Source organism: Molossus molossus, unplaced genomic scaffold, assembly GCF_014108415.1.
Source record: "Molossus molossus isolate mMolMol1 unplaced genomic scaffold, mMolMol1.p scaffold_m16_p_18, whole genome shotgun sequence".
Classification (NCBI taxonomy): Eukaryota; Metazoa; Chordata; class Mammalia; order Chiroptera; family Molossidae; genus Molossus; species Molossus molossus.
This window is the reverse complement of record NW_023425353.1, coordinates 59,091,378-59,114,440: the sequence shown is the minus strand read 5'-3', so window position 1 is coordinate 59,114,440 and position 23,063 is coordinate 59,091,378. Positions and strand designations below refer to the sequence as shown.

Here is a 23,063-nt window from a genome sequence, read left to right as displayed (position 1 = left end):
TTGAGTGAATACTAAGAGTTGGGGAAGATATGGAACAAATGGAACTCTCAGAAACTTCTTGTGGGAGTGGGAGTTGGTACAGCAACTTTGGAAAACTGGTAGCAGCTACTGAAACTGAATATATGTATATACCATGACTCAGCAGTTTCACCTCTAAATACGTATTCAATAGAAATGTGTACGTATGTTCACCAAAATACACACACTAAGATGCTTCTTGCCCCAAATGGGAAACGATATAAATGCCCATCAACGACCTAATGGATAAATAAATTTTGATGTAGTCATATGCTGGAATACTATGTAGCAAAGAGGATGAATGATCTACAGTTACACTTAAGAACATGAATACATCTCACAAATTTAATACTGAGGCAAAGACAACAAAGGTAACAACATATCATGATCCATTTGCATTAAGTTTAAAAAGTGACAAAACCAGTTTATTAGAAGTCAGGATAGTGGTTACCCTTTGGACGGATAGTGACTGGCATGGGCTGTGCGGGCGCTTTGGAATGTCCTGGTAATTTTTTAAAATTAAAAAAAAAAAATTTTTTTTTTTAAATCTGGGTGCTGGTTTCATGAGTGTGTTCATATTGTAAATAATGGAGATATATACTTAGGATCAGTACCCCTTTGTGTATGCATGTTATATTCCATTAAAAAGCTTACATAAATATGAAAATATTTTTAATAAATAAGAAAAAGGTGTTTGGAACTTAATAAATGTAAGCCTGTTTTTTGCAAAGTTAACTGATATGAATTATCCTATTTATTTAGTTATCTATGTATCAATCAATTAAGCATTGGTATAGATTCATATTTGCTATGTTTTCTATAGTTGCTGTAACCAACTCCCACAAAGTTAGTGCCTTAAAACAACACAGATTTATTGTCTCACAGTTCTGAAGGTCAGAAGTACAAAATGGGTCTTTGAGGCTGAAATCAAGATGTCAGCACCCCTGTGTTCCTTTTGAAAGCTCGAAGGGGAAAGTCTGTTTCCTCGACTTTTCTAGCTTCTGGGGCTGCCTTCATGACTTGGCTTGTGGCCTTCCGTCTTCACAGCTGGCAACACGGGATCTTCACATCTCTCTCTGACTTCTGCTTGTGTGGTCACTCACATCTCCCTTTTTGACTGTGACCCTCCTGTGTCCCTCTTGAAGGACCCTTGCTCTTACATTGCGCTCACCAGTCTAATCCAGAATGACCACTTCATCTCAAAGTCCTTCTCTTAATGGCACCTGCGAAATCTCTACTGCTGTGTAAGGTAACGACCAATCAACAGGTTTCAGCATGTGGACATCTGTCTGTCAACATTCTGTCTACCACAGTTTTCTATTTTATCAATGGTTTCATTACTACAATTATTTGGGCGCTCAGATTGTACCAGATTTGGCCAGGGTAAACCCTTTCAAGTTAGCTCACGTGTCCTTGTGGCCTACTCCGTCATTGTTTGTGCTCTTCTTTACTTTCTGGCCAACCGGGAATTCTTGCCTCAGCTGGTAACCTCCCCTGGCCTGGCCCTGGGATCAGTCCTTTCTCTGAGGAGCCCTGGTCCCTTTGGTGGGCAATGGCATTAGAGACCACAGTCAGGGAACTGTGTGTGCTATCTTCTTGGATGTCTTAGCTTCTAGACCCTTCCAGGAAATGTCGCTGGGAAATACAAACATGTATATGCATGTATGAACACTCGCATATAACCCACTCATATGCATACTTATATATCATGCATGTATATACACATATATACTTTGAAATCATGAATTCACACCAGTGTCTTCAAATCTAGTCCATCCCCACATAGTCCCCTCTTGTATTCCCCTGTTCCATATTTGTGTTCCTCTTTCTTTGTAAAAATTCTGCTAACAACATTAGCATATTTTCTTATTTGCTTAATCCTAATACACCTAAAATTGTTACAGAATTGATTCACCTAAACCAGTACAGAAACAAACCTAATGGAATGAACTGAGATAAATGAGCCTTCAGTGTGAAATTTTATGTTTATCTGGCTGGCTGTCCTCTGGCTGGCTCTCCTCCGGCAGGCTGTGTAGGCTGTGTTTACTGTTTGCTGTATCTAAGTTTCAGAGGTAATAGTCCCTCTGATGTCCTTGTTTTTGTCTCTCGTCTTGTCTTTGGGCTTCTGTAAGAATTCCTTCTTAAATAAAGCCTGTGTCTGGCAGCTCTCTCCATTGTAATCCTGCGTTACTGTACAGGAGCCTTGCTGATGTGGTTGGTAAGGCGCGAGGGGCTTTACCTGTGCAGGGAGGGCATCATTTCATTGGTTTAGACAGCAAGGTGGTGGTGGTGGGCTGTGAACAGCTTCTGATGTTTTTTATCAGGAATTTTATTTATTGTTGCCAAAATAGTTTATCAAATGAGATAGTAGGTTTCAAAATTAAGACTGTGGGAATGATTTGTCCTTTCTTCATTGTCCATTTATATTTGGGGAAAAATTATTTTGGAGATTTCAGACCATATTTGAATGTGTTCTGTCTGATATTACTAGGAAATCATAGAGGTGGTTTGTATAATGGATTTACATCTTCTGAATCTATTTCTAAAAATAACCAGGATTAACTTGTCATAGCTCTTTGATGTATTTGACAAAGCATGAGGGTTATGCGTCTCCTTTCCCCCAACATTTTGATCGTTGTTTATCTTAAACTTGAGTAATGATCACCAGCTTATATATATTAATTTGATGGTTTAATGTCAACCCCTGACAATCAGATTTTGCATTAAATGCTAAAATTCTTTTCATGAACCCTGAAGGTTTTGATGGATTACTGTTTTGATGATCATGTCATTTTGACCTGAGGACTTTTTCAGAGTTAAGTGAGCTTGGTGGTTTATTAAATGTCATGCAGAATTTAAATCCAGGATAAATTTAGCTGGTGATTTTCCCCCCACTCCTTTGATTAGTGATTCTGTCAGTGGAAAAAAGCAGAGATAGTGGTTGTTAACAGTTTCGTGTTTGTGGAGGTTTGAACCGTGTCTTTAACATCTTTTCTTGTAGGTTGTTGATTATATCCTGCCACCCTTGGTCTCCTTGGTTCAAAGCCAAAATGGTGAGTGACCACATCCGCCAGAATTCCCTCAGTTACACCTTCTGCTTCATTCCATCTCCATGAGTCACATTCTTGGCATCCTTTTCCTTTCAAGTGGAGTGGAGACTCTTCAGCCTGCGGTTGCTCTCAGAAACCACCTCTCTGCTCGTGAGCCAGGAGGCTGGGGATGGCGAGGAGGCTGCGAATGTCGACCCCAGCAGCAGTCTTCTGACTCTCATTAGGGATGTCCTACTTCCCCAGTAAGTACCATGTGCTGCACTCACGCAGCAGCGGGGGCTGTCCTGGGTGCTTTGGTCAGACGAGGGGCACCGATGGCATTGGGTCTCCATGTCCCTATATTCATGACCCTGTGTGTATGTACTCACTGTGAAGAGGTTAGGAACAGAGGCAGTAACTACTACACTGTGTAGGACCCAGGAGAATCTCAGTCCATTTTGGAAAATACCCATTTAGAGCCTTTTCTGTTTTCTACAGACTGTGAGGTTATGCAGGGTTAAAGGTGTATGTGGCTTGAGGGGTGAGGTTTATTATTCAAGGTCAACGTTATCTTTCTACTGGGAGATGAAATTGGGACTTTTCTGAGCCCTACTCAGAATTAAAAGAGATAGAAATACCACCCTCATGCTTGTAGTGGAAATTAAGTTTAGTTACACACAGGATTTTCTTGGGGGTGGTTGTGCAATAGTAATGTATTATTAACAGAAAGAGGTTATCTTTTCCCCACTCCATTGCTCACGCAGCAGACCCGCAGTAGGATTACTGCGAAGATCTAATCTCTTTTGTACATAGCATGCTGTGTCGGCATGTGGCCCGAGAACAGTAGGCTGTCCCATGTGCCGAAGTGCGGAGCAGGCTGTGTCACCTAGGTGTGTGTGAGTGCACTCTGTGATGTTCGCACAGTGACGACATCACTTGACGACATATTCCTGAGTGTGTCCCCGTCACTGAGGTGCGTGGCTGTACATGACTGTGTGTGTATGGCTTGTGCTTATGTGGGTAAATATAAGCTCAGAACCTCGTGCCATGGGATTAATTAATGCTTTGGATGCCATCTTACACTTATAGACTGTTTACATATAATCATATGCATCTTTCTGACGAGATGCCTAAAATGTGGTTTTTGTGCAAAATGTGATTTTTAAAAGATGTATTTTGCATATCTGTTATCTGACAGCTTGTAGTGAAGCATCTCTCAAGACCTGAGCTGTCCCCTCACAGTGGGGCAGGGTCTCCTCTGACAGGACTTGACAGTTTAGTAACAGCTGTTAACATGCACGGGAATTGGAATGAAAATTTCTTTCTATCTGCAGTTTGCCCACTTTTGGAACAGTTTGTAAAATAAAAAGCATTAAGTCTATAACTCAGTGTTGCTGTTTTATTTATTTGAGCTGAAATAAATAATATGCATCTCCTTTACTGTGCATCTGTCTTCACCTTTTCTAGAGATGAGAAATAAAGAAGGGACTACAGTGTGAGCCATATTCAAGAACAAAAGTGGTGTAGACGACTTCAGGTTTTTACTAAGCAACTTGAGATGCAGTTTGGATGATACTGTGGGCTTTCCTGGGATGTTTTCAAAGCCAGACTGATTCAGATGCGAAGCGCAGGTCATGGCTCTGCCTGTCATTCTCTAAGCCCCAGGTTTCTCATTTATAGAAAGGGGATAATAGTATCCAACTCAGAAGATAATTGTGATGACTGAATGGGATACTTCTGAGACACTCGTACAGTGTGGGGGACGTGGTTTGCTCTTGACAGTGTTGGGCGCTGCTGCCGCTGCCGCCGCTCGGCCCGCTGTTCGGTCTCCCGTTGTCCTTGGACATGCCGTGTGCAGCAGCGGGGCTTCCCTGGGGGAGGTGCCTTGCGGGGCGAATGCTGGCTGCCCACCTGGCACATGCAGTGAGGGCTCAATTCGGGTTATACAGACATTTTTAAAAATGAAAGATAAATAATGCATTCATTTAACCTTGACTCTGGAAAACTGGAAACCTTGGCAAGACGTTTGGTCTTTGAAGATAACTCGGTAATTAGAAGTTTAGAATTACCAATAATGGAAAACTCGTGCGCTCCACTGAGTATGGAAATGTAATGGCTTAAAATTAGGAGGTGTCTAGAGTTTCTAGGAACTCTATGGCATCTGCTTCAATTTGGCAAATGTAGCAACCCCCTTATCTGCAGTGATAGATACGTTCCAGACCCCCCCCCCCCCCCAGAGATGCCTGATACTGAGGATAGCCCTGAACCCTGGTCCACTTCCTCACCTCCGCTGCGAATATGGCAGCAGCCTCTTCCGGCAGCTTCTATATTTTTTGGTCCAAACCTGTTTCTGTATCTGTACAGCGATCTTTTATGTGTGGTAACTGGCTGATGTCGTTCATTTCAGGGGATCCCTTGCTGAGGTAGGCTCAGTACTTTCTGATGCAACATGTTGCCATCCATCGGAACACGTTTTCTGTTCCTGTCTTCCACCCCAAATGTAATGCCTTTGCCATCTTAACTACACACCACCACTGTGGCTGTAACTTGGTGGTTTGAGAAGTGACTGCAAAAAATTGGCACGAATTTCTTTTTTCCTTCTTCCCGATTTCATGGATAGAAGATTTGTGGTTACTGTAGCTGTTAGCAACCACAGCAAATGATTTTTTTCCGTTCCTTGTTAAGTCGAGAACTTTGACCTTAGGAAGCACTTTATGGCTTCCCTTTGGCATGTCCAGATTGCCAGCATCACTACTCTGTGCTTTGGGGCCATTATTAGTAAACTACGGATTCCTGGAGCACAGGCACTGTGATGCTGCGACAGTCCATCTGATGGCAGATGGCCACTAAGTGACTAACAGGTGGGTAGACTCTACAGAGGGTACCCTGGAGAAAGGGTGATTCGTGTCTTGGGCGGGACAGTGAGGGGTGGGCAAGATTTCATTATGCTGCTGAGAACAGCACACACACGAACACTTAAGTATTGTTTCCGGCATTTTTCTTTCTTTTTTTTTTTATCCTCATCCAAGGACATTTTTTCATTTTTTGTTCAGATGGAGAGAGAGGAAGAGAGAGAGAAACATCGATGTGAAAGGGACACATCGAGTGGCTGCCACCCACACAACCCAACCAGGGCCGGGGACAAACCGCAACCGGGGTATATGCCCTTAGTGGGAACCGAACCCGGGTTTCTCTGGACCGCAGGCCGACGCTCTAACCACCGAACCAAACTGGCCAGGGCTCCAGTATTTTTCATTTAATGTTTCCAGGCTGCAGCTGACCACAGATAACTGAAACCACAGAAAACGAAACTGTGGATAAGGGGCAACTACCGTGACATACTAGTGTCAGTACTTTTAATTTTGTTAATGTTTTAATTCCTTTTTGACCTTAATACTTTGGACAAAGCCAATGGCAGTCTTTTCATCTTCCCCAGTTTTTACATGAGAATGTTGTATTCGTTAAGAGTATTTTATTTGCAAATAATAACACTTGACTCTAATTTGGAAAGTAATTATTTACTCACATAAGTGAGGAGTCCAGGACTCGTGCTGGCATCAGATAAAGCTGGATTCAGGGGTTTGAGTTTCTTCCCATAGGACTGTGGTCTCATCATCTCTCTGCTCTGCCCCCATCTGTGTGGCTTTGCTCTCAGAGAGGTTCGTTCTTGTTGGTAAACGGCTCCTGGGTGCGGATCCCAGGGCAAGAGTGGATGTCTTTTCTGTTAGCTCTGGCAAAATTGTAAGGAAGGACAATAATTTAATCTTGTTAAATACCATGTAACACCTGTGTTCCAGGTGCTTATCAACTGTTGTGAATGAAAACTCTAGAGTTGTAAGAATAAGTAGCTTATTAAAATAAAGATTAGTTATGGTTCTCAGAGAAACAGAACAAATAAGGATGCATATATATATGTATGTGTGTATATATATATTTATAGATATATATATATGGAATTGGCTGACATGATTATGGAGGCCGAGAAGTCCTAAGCCTGCAGTCCACAGCTGGAGACCCAGGACAGCCAATGGCGTCGTTCCCTCCGAGAACCAGGAGAGCTGGTGGTGTAAATACCAGTCTGAGAGCTGACAGGCTGGATACCCACAAAGAGCTGATGTTTCAATTCAAGCAAAAGACTCGTGTCCCAGCTGGAGGCATCCAGAGCAGAAGTTCCCTCTTACTCAGCCTCTTTGTTCTATTTAGGTCGTCAGTTAATTGATGAAGACCACCCACTTAGGGAGAGCAATCTGCTTTACTCAGTCCACTGACTCCACCATTAATCTCATCCAGAAACACCTCGTGGACACACTCAGAGTAACGTACGGCCACCTGGGTATCCTGTGACCCAGTCAAGTTGACATAAAATGAACCATCACCATATTTGTCATAAATAGCATAAATAACTTGCTCTATAAATTATGAATGAATATCGAAGACCTGTTTGCCTGGTGTACATGCTTTGCTTTCTATAGAGATGACCTTGAGTTACACGTATTTATGTAGTGCGTTTTGTATGTATAGGATTATAATTCCATTTATAGGGAGATTTTATTTAAGTTAGACTTTGAAACCTGGCTATGATTGGAAGGAAAAGGAGTGGGCACCCCAGGCAAGAATAGGGAAAGCCAGGCTGCAGAAGCGGCCGAGTCGTAGGCAGTAAGCAGACCAGCGACTTCCCAGCAGAAGTCTGCGTGTGAGTTACGCGAAGTAAGCTTGGGGGAGAAGATTCTCTCTTCGTCGGCACATTGTCCACGGGCACTAACTAAATGCGTCTTATTTCCCTGGTCTCTCTCTTGTTGCTGGGAATAGAATAGTGACCAAGGTGGCCACGCCTCTGCCTTTATGGATGTCCTTGTCTGGCAGATCCAAATATCTCAGAAACTAATAGTTTTGTTTTTATTTTTTTTTTTAACTGAAGAAGTTTGTAAGTCGTGCAAGTAAAATGTTTACTTAAATATAAATTAAATAAATATTGAGGTCACCTTTCTTAAACTGGACCTATTGATGAAGTTCATGGACCTGCTGTGGGAACACATGTCCCTTCTGAGACATTATATGTGCTTACTGTTCCACTGCTTTTGAGTTTCATAGTTCACACATTAACTTTCCAAAGTTATGGTTTCTCAAAATTATCTGACCTTAGGACACTCTCCCATGGCCTACCTATTAATAGAATTTCCCAGAACTCTCGTGTTCCTTCTATCACAATTTTGAAATACTACTCAAGAGCATTTCTGTTAATGTCAGGAACAAGAAAAGGATGTTCACCATCCAACTTTTAACTTTGGCTTTTAAGTATTCACTAATATTGACACACTTTGTGGCTTAAATCAACATCTGTTTATTAGGTCATGCTCTGTAGGTTTCTGTGCCCGGGAGCTCACGCCGCCTCAGCCAGGTGTCTGGCTGCTGGGATGAGTCCTTGTCTGAAGACTGGGAGAAATCTGCTCCCGAGCATTCGGGTTAGTGGCAGAACGGTTTCTCGCAGTTTGTGTTAGCTTCTTAGGGCTGCAGTGACAAGACCACACATCGACTGGCTTAAAACCACAGGGCTTTATTCCTCCCCAGTTCAGAGGCCAGCAGTCTGAAATCAAGGGGTCGGCAGGGTTGGTTCCTTCTGGAGACTGTGACAGAATCCACGCCTGTCTCCTAGCCCCTGATGGGTGCCCGCACGCCTTGGTTTGTGGCAGCTTCCCTCCAGTCTCCTCTCCTCTGTGTGTCTGTCCCAAATTCGCCTCTGCCTTTCTCTTAGGAGGACATCTGTCATTTTAGTTAAAGCCTACCCCAAATTCAGGACGATCTTATCTCGAGATCCTTAACTACATGTGCAAAGACCCCTTCTCCAAATAAGGTCACATTCACAGGTCCTGGGAGTTAGGACTTGGCCATGTTATTTTGGAGACCATTGTCCCACCGGTACTTAGTTGTAGAACGAAAGTCCTTGTTGTGTGCTGTCTTATGATCACATGTCTTTTCACATGGCCCCTCCATCTTCAAGTCAGCAAGAGTTTGCCAGACTTCCTCATATTGGCAACGTCTTTCTCTGTCTCCTGCCACCAGCCTGACGAATGTCTCTGCTTGTTCCCGTCGGTGATGTTGGCCGTTGGTAATTAATCCGGGCCTTGTGATGAGAATATAGTGGTATTCGAGTCTCGGCCCTGCCATTAAGTCAATGCACGTTCCCTTGCCTCCCCCTTCTCCCCTTCCTTCTTTTGGGTTCTCCTCCTCTCCCCGAGATAGTGGGAGTGCCGGTGACATCACTGAATTATCTGTATGATTAATGAGAAAAAATTTGTTTTCTGGGAGAAAGATAACCATGCGCACTCAGAAAATTACCGTGACTTTGTTTTCAGCAGAGCGACAGGACTTAATTTTAAAGGTTCATACAGAAGAGAAGAGATGGTGTGAAATGGAACGTACGCCCAGAGTGACCTTATTAATTAAAATTGGCACCTCTCAGAAGTTTAATATCAAAGTCATTACCAGTGAAATCTTAGTACTGAAAGTAGTCTTTTGCTGACGGTTTGAACATTGTTTTTTTTTTTTTGAGATTTGTTACATGAGGTGAGGACATTTCTCTTCCACTATTTCACCGTGAATGGGATCAGGTTCTTCACTCAGGAAATATACCGTTGTTGTTTTGGGGAAGAGGACATTTTAATAGTCATACAAATGTAAATAGTATAATTTGTACTAGGTTGTGTGATTACGCTGAACCCTTTCCTTCCCTCCTCTTTCCCTCCTTTCTTTCTTAGTTCATTCATGTAATAAATACATATTGAGTCCCAGGCCTGTGCCAGGCACTGGGGACACCACCGTGAGCAAGACTGAGCTGTGGTCTCTCAGCGAGCTTCCATCCCAGGGGGAAGACAGAGCCGTAAGCACGCAACTGGAGCAGGTGACCAGCTAACTGTGAGAGCTGTGAAGGAAAAGAACACACAGAACTGTGTAAGGGGACAGAGACTGATAGTAAGGGGGACAAGCGGGGTGTGTGATAGGACAGTCAGGGAAGGCCGTAGCCAGGTGGCAGCTGTGGGAACACTTGCAAAGCAGTTTGCCTTTGGTAGGCTGAACCGCTTCGCCAACGAGGATTGTAGTTTTCAAATTTTCTTTCAGCTTTGAGTGTTTTGTATTGAAAAGAAATCATGCTGATATAAATGTGCTAATAATGTTTTTTGTTTTTTTGTGATTCTCACCTGAGGATATTTTTCTGTTTATCTTCAGATAGAGTGGGGAAGAGAGGGAGAGAAAGGGTGAGAGACAGAGAAACATTGACGTGAGAGGGACACATCGACTGGTTGCCTCCTGCATGACCCCAACCAGGACCGGGAGACGAATTGCAGCGGAGGTACATGACCTTGACCATAATCGAACCTGCAACTCATTGGTGTGCTCTACCTCTACCACTGAGCCAAACTGGCCAGGGCCTAATAATTCTTTTTAATGACAAGATGGCATTCAGCATTCCTGTCCTGGTGAACATGAATACTGTCTTTCCTTTATTATTCTCCTGTGACCTGTACAATTATAAGGGTCATAATGACTCTATAAACTATTAAGGCTTTGTTTTTTTTCAGAATCCGAGAAAGAACTATGTTCCTTACAAATTAGAATTTCGAGGCCAACGCACTGTAGGGTTGTTTATCTCTCTTTGGAATAATGACTAGCGAAAGTCATGAGTTTGGTTTCTATGCTGGTGGTCTAAGGGATGTCCGATGGTTCTGTGTTGTATCCCACAGCTGCAAGTATTCTACGTTAACACAGGCACGGACTTGGCCGTCGGAACACAGGAGTACTTCATTTTTATCCTTTCCTTAGAAAATATTTTTTGCAGATAAAATTTAAGCCACAAATATTTTTGCACCAGAAAGAAGCATCACAGCGTTCTGCTTTTTTCCTTTTACTTAATCCTTTTATGTTTTGAGTGTGTATCTAAATCAGTGCATTTAGGTACAGTGACTCTCCCCCTTCCTTGGGGTACAACCTATGGGAATCTAAATTTGGAGTTAGATAAGGATATTCTTTCATCCCTGATCAGAATGATTCCAGCACTCTAGTTCTTTGGATAATGTTTTGTAAACCTTGAGTGTTGATTTTTTGAAGTTTCTTTTAGCCTTTCAGGCCTTTATAATGAAAATTTGCTGTTCATTTTATTGAAGAATTCAGAAGAGATGATAACTTATATCTGGAATTAAATTTAACACTTTGAAGTCGTACCTATCTTTTCGCTTTAAAAAATCTGTCTGTCTGTCTGTCTATCTATCAGTCTTTCCTCCCATCTATTTCTCCGTCCACTTATGTATCCATTTAACTATGATATGCCTAAATATCTATGCATTCGTGCAAGACAACAGAGTGTCACATAGGACTCAGGTCACATAGAATCACAAGACAGGAAAGTTCTCAACATATCGACTGCTTATGTGATATATATTCACTTTCCTTTTATATAGTTTTTGAGTTGACTCAAGATATTACCTATTTCAAATTTTGGAGAAGACTGCACAGAAAATGCCCCAGAGTAAGTTGTCTGCCCCTTCCGTACCGCTGCCCAGGAGAGTGGCCTCATCCTTCCCCAAAGGTAGATTTCACCTCCACACCTTCGCTGTGTGGCAGCCTTTATCTAATCCACACACCTGCAGCCTCTCTTTAAGCCTCAAATCCTTCTCGCACGTGGTTAGATGCACGTTTCATCCCACTGCCTTGCCCGGGTCATCCCCCGCTCAGAACCTCTGCATGCACAGGGTGTTGAAAGTAGCATTAGCATGCTTACCAGCCTTTCGAGACTCTCAGTGTTTTGCCTCTTGTCTACCATTTCATGTCAGCATCTGCCTGCTCCCCTTCTGTTTTCTCCACCCCGGGGAGGCTTCCTTAGTGCTTCTTCTGTAAGTTTCTCCTTGGCACGCCCACCCCCAGACAGACACTGGGAATGTCTCTCTATGTGCTTGTATAACGCTGTTCTATCGACTGTCTTGTAATCCACTCACCTACCCCTACATTTATAAACGTACTGAAGATCATTTCAACAACTCCCAGTCCCTGATCACCTCGGGTTTCCCCCCAGCATTTTACTGTTACATATACTGCTGCAAAGACCATTTTCAGGGCTACATCTCTGGGTGAATACATAACCATTTTGTTGAATGTCTGGGGGTAGAATCACTGTGTTAAACCTTAACGTACATTGTAAGGGCTTTCGATTATGTTTTGGCAGATTACTTTCAAAGATGATGAATAGCTTGTACTACCAGCTTCCCTTTGTGAAACGGCCTGTTTTGCTGTTCCTTGTCAGCTCTGACTGTGTGCCTTCAGATGTCAGTGCAGTCGGTCACTTCCATTTCCCTTGCTTTTTGGCCACTGATATTCTTCTTAGGTGGATTTTGTCCCCCCCACCCCTCGCCACCCTTTGAGGTGTTTATTGTTTTGCAATAGTTCTTTATGTATTAAGAATATTATGCCCTGGCCGGTTTGTCTCAGCGGTTAGAATGTCAGCCTGCGGTCCAGAGAGACACAGGTTCGGTGCCCGCTAAGGGCACATGCCTCGGTTGCAGTTTGTCCCCGGCCCTGGTTGGGTCATGTGGGTGGCAACCACTCGATGCGTGCCTTTCTTTTCTTCTTTTTTTCATCCTCACCCGAAGACATTTTTCCATTTTTTGTTCAGATAGAGTGGGAGGGAGAGGGGGAGAGAGAGAGAAACATTGACGTGAAAGGGACACATATAGTGGCTGCCACCCGCACGACCAACCAGGGCCGGGGACAAACTGCAACAGAGGTACGTGCCCTTAGCGGGAACCGAACCCGGGTCTCTCTAAACTGCAGGCTGACGCTCTAACTGCTGAGCCAAACTGGCCAGGGCTCGATGTGTCCCTTTCACGTTGCTGTTTCTCTCTCTCTCTCTCTCTCTCTCTCTCTCTCTCTCTCTCTCCCTCTCACTCTATCTGAACAAAAAATGGAAAAATGTCCTTGAGTGAGGATTAAAAAAAAAAAAAGAAAAAAAATATTAGCTGTTTGTTTTACCAACATTCAGCAAATAATTCTTCCCTCATTTGATTTTTTTTATGGTGGTTTGCCATTGAGAAATATATAGTATTTAAAAACTTAAAAGCAGTGAATATATATATTTTTGGATTCACTTCTCATTTGTTGTGATGCTCTAGAGACCTTCTTACCCAAGATTGTGTGAATATTTACACATTTTAGTATTCTAATGTAGTTAACATTTTTTACTTAGATTTTGAATTTATTGCCGATACATTTTTATAAGCTATGGCCTGACCATACTGTCCAACTCCCTAAGATTACTTTCTTGTCCAATTTTGCCACCTTCCCATTCCTTTAATTTATATGTGAATTCTTGATCCCTCCCTCCTGACAAATTCTCAGAATCCACTCCCTGGAGACGTGAAGTGTGACTCTGTGGCCTGGTCCCCCCACCCCTACAGAATAGGCACTTCTTTCCACTTGGCCAATGAGGTCACATCGCTGGGATAGCTTCTCAGGAATCTGAGTTCTTCAGATAGCCGGTTTCAGCCTTCTGCCAGCCTACCCAGTGGGGCTCTGCTTACACCAGGTACTTGCAAGACAGAGAAGGCTTTGTCCCTTGGGTCCTTGAATGTGGTTTTTAGACGTTGTCTCTCCTTTGAAACAGAAGTGAATTTAGGGGGCATGAGCATGGCTTTTCCTGCCTGGGTTCTAGCTGTTCAGGGCCTAGCTTAGGCCCCTTGTTTGGGGAGGATCCTGGAGGTGGAAGAGTGGGGACTTGGGACCTTATCTGGACAGTGTGCTCTTAGGTCGACAGTGATCTCTGTGGCCGGGCTCAGGGCCCTGTCCAGCAGAGTGGCCACCCTCCTTCGAAGTCCTTTCAGGAGTCCTGGCTTATCATTATTATTATTATTATTATTATTATTGGTTTTTCTGCGAAGTGGCATTCAGAGGAGTGTGAGGTCCAATACCAACAGTTGAGCTGCTTCATCTCTCTGGAAGACAAGCTTACTAAATCACAGCATTCTTTGGACTAGTTCTTGCTGCCCATTACAAACCTATCTTTGATTAAAATACATTCAGAATATTCACTATTTGTATTCTAAACATATCCGTTACGAATTTTACCCCTTTTTCAAGGGGAGGAAAACATATATTCTTTGCAAAAATTCTCATGCACAGGCTGGTTTAGACTTCCTTCTTCCTTCTGTTTCAAGGTTAGATCACCTCAGACAACCTCAACACATTTGTATTTCAGTCAGTAACGCTCCATCAGTGTTTTCTTTTTTTTATTTTTTATCCTCACCCGAGGATATTTTTCCATTTTTTTGTACAGATAGAGTGGGAGGGAGAGAGAGGAAGGGAGAGAGAGAGAAACATCGACGTGAAGGGACACATCGAGTGGCTGCCACCCGCACGACCAGCCAGGGCCGGGGACAAACTGCAACCGAAGTATGTGCCCTTAGCGGGAACCGAACCCGGGTCTCTCCGGACCGCAGGCCGACGCTCTAACCGCTGAGCCAAACTGGCCAGGGCAGTGTTTTCTTTTTAAATGTAGATTCTGCATATTCTAGCTACGTCTATTTTAAAATAATCTATATGTTTTAGTGCTGTTGAGATGTTCTCCAGTGCATGTCTCACTAGTGGTCTGTATTTTATTTTGTTTTCTACATAGGCATGTAAGGAAGCTTTTTTTTTTTTTTATCCTCACCCGAGGACATTTTTCCATTTTTTGTACAGATAGAGTGGGAGGGAGAGAGAGGAAGGGAGAGAGAGGGAAACATCGATGTGAAAGGGACACATCGAGTGGCTGCCACCCACACGACCAACCAGGGCCGGGGACAAACTGCAACCGAGGTACGTGCCCTTAGCGGGAACCGAACCCGGGTCTCTCCGGACCGCAGGCGGACGCTCTAACCGCTGAGCCAAACTGGCCAGGGCTAAGGAAGCTTTTTAAAACCGCTGGGCTTGTGGTCTCCCCCTGGGCGATTCCGCCCAGCCTGGGGTAGGGCCGGGAGCTGGGTATCTGGGGCATGGGAGTGACTCGTCAAGTTTCTCACCCCCACTTCGTTGAAATCTCGGGCCGAGGGTCTCGGGACGCCAGAAAGCAGTAGAGGAGCTCGTTCTTGTCTGACAGTCATGCCTCTCTTTAAGCCCAGCAGTGCTCAGTATTTCTGTTAAGGGTGCGTGTCCCGAAGGATTGATTTAGCAGACGTGGGGTGCTCAGATCCTGCACGTCACAAAGGACCTGGCCCTTGACCGCCTTCTGGGAGATAACTTCTGAGCCTTTGGCATGTCCTGCCTGATAAGAGGGTCTCAGTGTACACGGGGCGATGATTTACATTGACAGTGTGAATTGTAGTAGGGCCTTGGGCCACACCCCATCAGCCTGACTCCAGAGGGGTTGGTGCGCCCTGACTCTGTGACTGGCCCCTAATGAAACCCTGGACACCCGTGCTCCTGTGAGCTCTCCTGGCTGGCAGTGGACCACACGTGTTGGCACACTGTTGCTGGCAGGAGTAAGCCCTGTCCACACAACTCCACTTTGAGGGGACAGCTGGAAGCTTGTGCCTGGTCCCTCCAGGACTCCACCCTGTGCGCCTTTCACCTTTGCTGGTCTGAATCAATATCCGCTCGCCGTAATTAGCCATACGTGGGAGCGGGACAGCTTTTCTCAGTAGTGTGAGCCTTCTGGCAAGTAAGTCATCGAGCCAGTAAGTGGTCTTCAGTACCTTTGATAAGAGCATTTAGAGAAAAGAAGAATGATTCTCTCTTTTAAAAAAACTTCAATTTGGATGCTAAGTTTTATGAATACATTTTTATCCCTTCTAAAGAAGTTTCTTTGATTTTTGTTTTGTTCATGTGATAAAATGAATTATTTTCCTAAATTTTATTTCTTTTTTTTCATTTCTAAAATTATTCATGCTTGGTTGGGCTATTTATCTAAATATACGGTTCTCTTTGATCTATTAGTATTTTATTTTGTTATGAATGATTTGGTATTTTGTCTTTTATCTTGTCATACATGAGCAAATCTTTTAATTGCCATAATTAAAAAAGTTTTATAAGAAGGTTTCCTAAAATATGTTTCTTCCCACTATGTTTAAAAAAATTTTTTTTTTTTTATTTATTGCTTTTAGAGAGCGAAGAAAGTAGAGAGAGAGAAACATCGATGTGAGAGAACATTGATTGGCTGCCTCCTGCATGCCCCTACTGGGGATCTGGCCTATAACCTGGGCATGTGCCCAAACTGGGAATCAAACTGGCGATGTTTTGGTGCATGGGTCAATGCTCAACCACTGAGCCACACCGGGCTGGGCTCTTCCTGCCTTCTTAAACAGACCATTCCCAGTTTAACATTTTTTTGACTCACTACCCCATTTTGAACATCATGGTGTGTGCTGGGCCCCGGGGCCTGTGGGGGATGCTCTCAGACTGCTCCCTGGGTTGCCTCCTTTTGTTTTTTCTTGGGCTTTCAAGTCCCGGTTGGAATTCTCAGGTTGCCTTTCTGTAAGGGTTCCTCTCCTCCTGTTACTTGGCTCCTTTTTAATGGCTGTGGGCTTAGAGACTGCATAATTAAGCTTGTTATATAATGATTTTCAGAACGAGAGTAAACAGGCTGTGATAAGAGCCTGGGGCCCTATTCTCTCCATGAAAAGCATCTGCTTCATGTCATGGGTTTTTAAAGCTACATTTTGGATTTTCTGGAGATAGCTGCCTTTTTAGTTGTTGGTTGTGCCAGATAGCTGTCAGAAAGTTGATTGGTTGGCTAGCTTGTTCATCTGTCTGTACATTGGTTCATGCACCTGCCATTACGTCTGTCCATCCATCCATTCATCCATCTATCCATCCATCCATCCTTCCATCCATCCATCCAATGCTTAAGCATCTACATGCTGTTCTCTGGACAGCTGGACCTAAATAGGTTGACACAGTATGTGAACCAGCCTCTGCTTAGCAAATAACATGGGAGCATAGTCTGAACCTTGCTGTGGGAACTCTTAATAACGACCTTTGGAGTTTTATTCTCTCTGGCAATATTTCACTTCAGATTTTTAAGTTTTAATAAGAAGAATGCTGTGGAAAAGAGTTACCATAGCAGCCTGAGACTGCTGTCCTTCCAAAAGCCTGCTTGCTAAGTTGGCCCTTGGCTGGCATCTCAGAACGTGGCTCTGGGAGTGCCCTCAGTTACCACTGGCCTGCTGAGGGCAGTTGACGGTACCCAGACTGTGAGCAGCATGGCATATGGTGAATACCTGCTTTCCTCTGGGAGCCTGGGATGTTGATACTCGTCAGACAGATGTTGCCTGCTCGACCAGCCCCCATTCAAAACCTTGGTCACTTTAGACTCTAATGGGCTCCCTTGGGCGGAAATGTCACACGCGTCTGCATTTTTGTGGCTGGGGAGAGAGAGTGCCCGGTGTCACCCCTCGTGGGAGAGGAAGAGTCTAAGGAGGTCTGCGCACAGAATCCTCCAGACTGCGCTGTGGCTTTCTCCCTGTGACCCCGCTGTCTGTCCTTGTTGTGTTGCTGTGCAGTGGTCCCTGTTAGCTGTGGTTTCACTTTCCACCCTTCCGGTTACCCTTGGTCATCTATGGTCTGAAAATATTAAAAAGCAAATTCCAGGAGTAAATAATTCACAAGTTTGAGGTCCCGTGCTGTTCTGGGTAGTGTGATGAAATCTTGCGCTGTCCTGCCGGGATGCGAATCGCCTTTGTCCAGTGCATCCACTCTGTACACGCTACCAGCCTGTTAGTCGCTTAGTCGCCATCTGGGCCATCAGACTGATGGTCACTGCAGTACTTGTGTTCAAGTCACCCTTGTTTTACTTAATGATGGTCCTGAAGCCCAAGAGTAGTGATGCTGGCGATCTGGACATGCCAAAGAGAAGCCATAAACTGTATATATGTATGAATAGGGAAAAACCTGCTCTATGTAGGGTTCAGTAGTATGTGCTGTTTCTGGCATCCACAGGGGGTCTTGGAACATATCCCACTGGATGGGGTGGGGCTACTGTACTCAATCTTCACCATGAGTATGACTGTGCGTCTTGTGAACCCTGTACTGAATGTGAGGTGGTCTTGGAACCTCTGCACAGATGCCTAATGTTAAGGTCTCCGGCTCTGTGTGCAGCTCAGCACTAATTGTCTCATTGAGGTAGGTCAGTGTCCTCATCCCCATGGCCAGTGCAGATCCAACAGCTCATTCATTTCTTGCAGCATCTGTGTGGTTTTTTTCCCCCTAGATGTTTGCACCTCATGGTATATTGTTTTCGTTGTGCAGAGGACAGTGTGAGGGAGGAGAGCCGCAAACAGGTCTCCAATCTCGCTGTCGTTTCAGGTACGAGCACATCCTCACGGAGCCCGACCCGGTGCCTGCGTACGCGCTGAAGCTGCTGGTGGCGATGACGGAGCACGGCCCGGCCTTCTGCAGGTACCACGCCCCGGGCTGTGCCCCCGGCGGGAGATGAGTGCTGTGTGCCCTGCAGATGTTAAAGATGCTGCGATTCTAAATGTCCAACGAGTGACTGGGGTGGTAATTTTTCACGTTTTATGGTTTGTCATATGTGTCACTTCTGCTGTTTTGGGTCTTGTCATATTTTTATCCCTTATTGGAGTTGGCATCCTGTGGACTTTTTGATGCTTTAAAATTAGAAATTATCAAAGAGAAACAACTAACACATGTGCTTTTTAAAATGTCAATTGTTGCCTCACAGTGTATTGAACAGTTTATTAAACTGCTGTAGTCCTTATAGACTATTACTTTCTACCACTGTGTGTAGCTGACACGCTTTTATTACGTAACGGAGAGCTTTAGCCTTTACTGAAGGTGCTGAGTATGATGATGCTGGAGCTTTAGGACTAGTTTCTAGGGCGGTGCAACTGCTTTCGGCCTTGCAGAGAAGTTTGTCTACAGGGGGAAGAGAAGAGGAAGCCTTGCTGTCAGCCAAGGAGCCTCCTGTAGGCACCGGGCGTCTCTCGAGTTGCCCCTCGGTCTTTAGCGGCTAAGGCGCCAGATCACAGTCCCAGTCACCTGGGTTCCATCTGGTCTGCTGCCCTACACAGACACTGGTGCCCGGCCATGTGCCCGTCACTGTTGTCTCCTGTGCACAACAAAGGCAGTGTGTAGAGAGAATCCATACTGGGGAAAGCCTGGCCCAAACAGCCTTCCCGGTGGGTGCGCCAACGCCCAGGGCTGTGCTGAAACGGGTCACAGGGGTGCCCAGGTGCTCTCGGCCCTTGGTTGCCTGCAGTGCTGGGCGCGGCAGCTCTCAGCCTCATTCATTTCCGGAGGGCAGCACACAGGTGTTGCCCTGTGCGTGCTCTCCGTGCCACGTGGCACACATGCCCACCTGGGCAGTTACTGTTTTAAATGAGGAAAACTTTAAATTAAATCAGGTTATAGCCAGAGTATACAATTCTGTGTAACAGTTACATTTTGAGTGCTGAGACATCCAAAGAATCTTGTTAATGGAAATTAATTATTCCGCAACCCCCATTTAATGCCACCTTTGCCGAAGTAGGGTCTCTTCCTGGACTCAGTGCTGTTCCGTGCGCCTTCTCTTGTGAAACTGGATGTCAGGGTGGGAGTTGTCCTTTCTCAGTTTTGACTGAGGCCCCACAGGTCAAGAGCAAAGCATTCAAAGACCTACCCCCGCCCCCACTTTAAAGGGACGTTCTAGACCCTACAGGCTCTGGCAACCTGTGTGCACATTCCATGCACGCCTCTTGAAAGGAAGAGTGGGGAAAGCGAAAGGATAAATAATGAGGCTCCAAAGTTTGTCTTTATTTCCCTAACTGGGTTTTTCAAAATGCATTTTAAGTATAACATTGGGAATGAGTAATACATTTCAATCTGGAAAAAATTATATAAAAAGATAAATACTGCGAAGTCTTGTTCCTTCCTCTATCCATTCTGTTCTTTCTTCATCTCCATTATCCTATATGTTAATTGCTTTTGCTCATTTTATGTCCAAAAGCAACTGCGTATGAAAATATGTTTTCTCATTTTCCCTTTCACACGGAAACAGCATATTGTGAAGGTTTTCTGCCCCTTGATTTTTTTTTTCTCTTTGTAATACATCCCAGTATTTCTGTATCAGTGTAGAGAATGGCCACATTGTGTTTTCCAGGTAAATTGATTTCTAGTGATATAAAAATAACCATAAACCATTTATTATAAATTTACCTTATTTATTGCATTCTTCAGCATTGTGTTCACTGAAGGATTTTTGTCTTAATTTAGCATTAAGAGTTTAGAGTACCACATGGTAACTGTTAGAACAGTGAATCATCCTATGTCAAGAGATGCATTTATTATTTTATTGTGTTTATTCTTATTTTATAGAAGTCTTAGTGGATAAAGAAGTCTTCAAAAGCTTAGTGATAGTACAATGGAGAATTTATCGTTCCCCTTACATGAGGAACAAGAGCATGATGAAATCTACATTGTACCAGATAGGGATTTTCTCAGAAAACACCATGGCCCAGGTGAATCTAATTATTGTTGGGTTTATAGCAGAAAGGTAGGTAAATAGTGTGCCGTGTTGGCCCAGATTTACTGTTGGAAGGACCGTGTTAACTCCCCTGAGCGCTGCCCTTTGCTCTCTCCGTAGTTTTATGGCACTTTGTACCACCCCCTGCTGGCAGCGAGCAGTGCCCAGTAGCGTGTTTCCATTAAGAGGTAATCTGTTGCAGCAAATCTTCCCTAGCAAACAAATTAGATTTTAACTTCTTGAGTTCTTTTGGAGCAAAATTTAGCTTTTTTCCTGAATTGCAAAAAAACAAACATTTTATGCTCTTATCTAGGAATTATCATTTTAGTTAACTTGAAAAAATGTTTGAGCTATTTGTTTTATGGCAAGGTTCACAAATATATCTTTTAGAACAATGAAATTTTAATGATCTCATGGAGTCCATGATGAATTCAAGGTGTAACCTTCAGTGAAAAATACTTCTGCCCTTACAGACATTAGTCCTCAACTGACTTCCCTCAATGGTTTTTGGTTCATTTTTTTTTTGTCTGTCCATTTGTCTATCCTACCATCCAACCAACATCTAATCAGCAACTACTGAATTAAAACCAGGATACGTGATTATGAAGATAAAGTTCTCACCCTCGAGGTACTTAGCATTTAGTGGAGGAGACAGACATATCAGTAGAGTTTTAAGAAACAATGAAATGATGTCAAGGGCACAGTCATGGGCAGAGGTTAAGGGACAGTCTAAAGGAATTTAACTTGACCGGCTGTATGATCTTGGCCACATCGCGTCACCTGTCTGCACCCGAGTTCCCTCATCTGGGAATGGTCCACAAAATGCTGAACTAGTCCCCTTTTCCCTTATCCTCTTTTCTTCTTTTCTTCTCCCCTCCTCCTCTTCATTCTGATGAGAGAGGGTGGAGTACTGAAGGAAGAACTGCTAGAGGAGATGACGCCTTGGGCAGGAGATAGAAATATTTGGTTATATGGATTGAAACCAGAGCTCCATGCCCTGCAAAGTAATGGAAAAACATATTTTCAATAAGAAAAGAAAGGGTGGTATTCATTTGACTTTGGAGAACAACTGTGGGAGCTGTAGAGAATACCCTGGGCACAAGAGGGCTTCTGGTTGAGTTTGACTTTCAATGTACATAGCTTAATAAAATTAGGTTTTGCCATGTTCTGATATATTTTAGTTTACATTGTGTAGTCTGGCAAAATGAAAGCCCAAGTCACTGGAGATGTCGGAGATGCCGGGCAGGTTTTCCTGTTGTTGAAATAAGCCAGTTAGGTGTTGTTTCCCCTTTAATTAGCTGAATTTATACCGGGATTTCCTATGAAGAAATCTCAATGAGCGAAAGAACTGTAATAAAGTAAAATTTTATTGTTAAAATGAGAACGAGTTGATTTCTCCAGAAATGACTTGCTGCTCCGCAGGTGCCTGTGAAATGCAAAGGCCTCATAATGAGAAACAAGGCGATCTCTGTCCCCGGGGCCCCTTTGATCTCAGGTGGCGGGGATGTGGCTCCTCCAGAGCTTTCCTAGCACCTGCACAGTGACACTCACCCTCCCCCAGCAGGCCCCAGCACCGCCCTCACCTCCGCCTTCCTCTTCATGGACACCTGTCCCAGTGTTCGCTGCCGCGTGTTCACATTGCACACGCATTTGCACTTTTTACTACAGTAGAGTCATTTCAGGGGATAAAGCAAGGGTAAAGATTTAAGTTACTGAGCACATCTTGAGTCCGCTCCTTTCACCATCCTGCAAATCAAAACTTTCTTGGTTTATTCTGTTTTTCGTTCTCTCTACCTTGATTTAGGATTATAGCACAGTACACTGGCTCAACATGTTGTTGGGACTTACATACTACCTAAGAAGAATTTGGGAATTAAATTAAAATTGTCCTACCTGTCCAGCTTGCTGAGGTCTTTTGTGTACTTCTACTGAGTACTTCTCAGTACTTCTACTGAGATTGAGCATAAAATTTTGTTACTCTTGGAAAATTTAGCATTTTCTTGTTTCTGGAATGGTTCTTTTTCTTGGTTTAACCACTAGCAGTTGTTAACAGTCTTGAAGGACTGTTAGTAAAATAGCATCTTCTATTCTAAAGGAAGGATTTAGAGTTGGCTGTATTTATATTATGTTGTCTGGTTCTAGAGAAATCCCGAGTCTATCAGTGTGTTAGGATAGCGATACGTTTTCCTTGTAAAATATTTTTTTGGTTTGTGACCCTGTTGAGTTTGTGTTTGCTGGATTCTAGGCAGGAAGGTTATTTCAACAAGGTGATCTTTCCTCCTTGTTATGACAGGGATGTGAGGTCGTCACACAAATACTTAGCAGCCACTTCGGAGTCCAAAGAGGAAGGTTTCAGGAAACCACTTAGAGTTTGCCAGATACCTTTACAAATAGCGGTTCCCCGGTTGTGCATTGCAGACTGATGGGAACTCTGAGTAGGGCTTCAGTAGGCGGTTCCTGTTTCCCAAGGCATCTTTAGGGCTTAGACGGTCCCGCATCATCTACAGCAGAGGTCGGCCAGCCGTGGCCCACGCGGGCAG

General features: G+C 43.9%; 1 protein-coding gene across 3 annotated transcripts in view; it reads left to right on the top strand.

Moving 5' to 3' along the window:
- Positions 1–23,063, top strand: part of ULK4 (unc-51 like kinase 4) — a 320,737-nt gene that overhangs the window by 101,068 nt on the left and 196,606 nt on the right. For all 3 annotated transcript variants that reach the window (XR_004960164.1, XM_036267041.1, XM_036267042.1), the window contains exons 28-30: positions 3,020–3,071; positions 3,166–3,310; positions 18,369–18,461. Coding sequence is in view for 2 of the 3 variants with exons in the window: in XM_036267041.1 (XP_036122934.1) it covers positions 3,020–3,071; positions 3,166–3,310; positions 18,369–18,461 (290 nt within the window). In the remaining variant the exon portion in view is untranslated. The remainder of the gene's footprint in view (positions 1–3,019; positions 3,072–3,165; positions 3,311–18,368; positions 18,462–23,063) is intronic.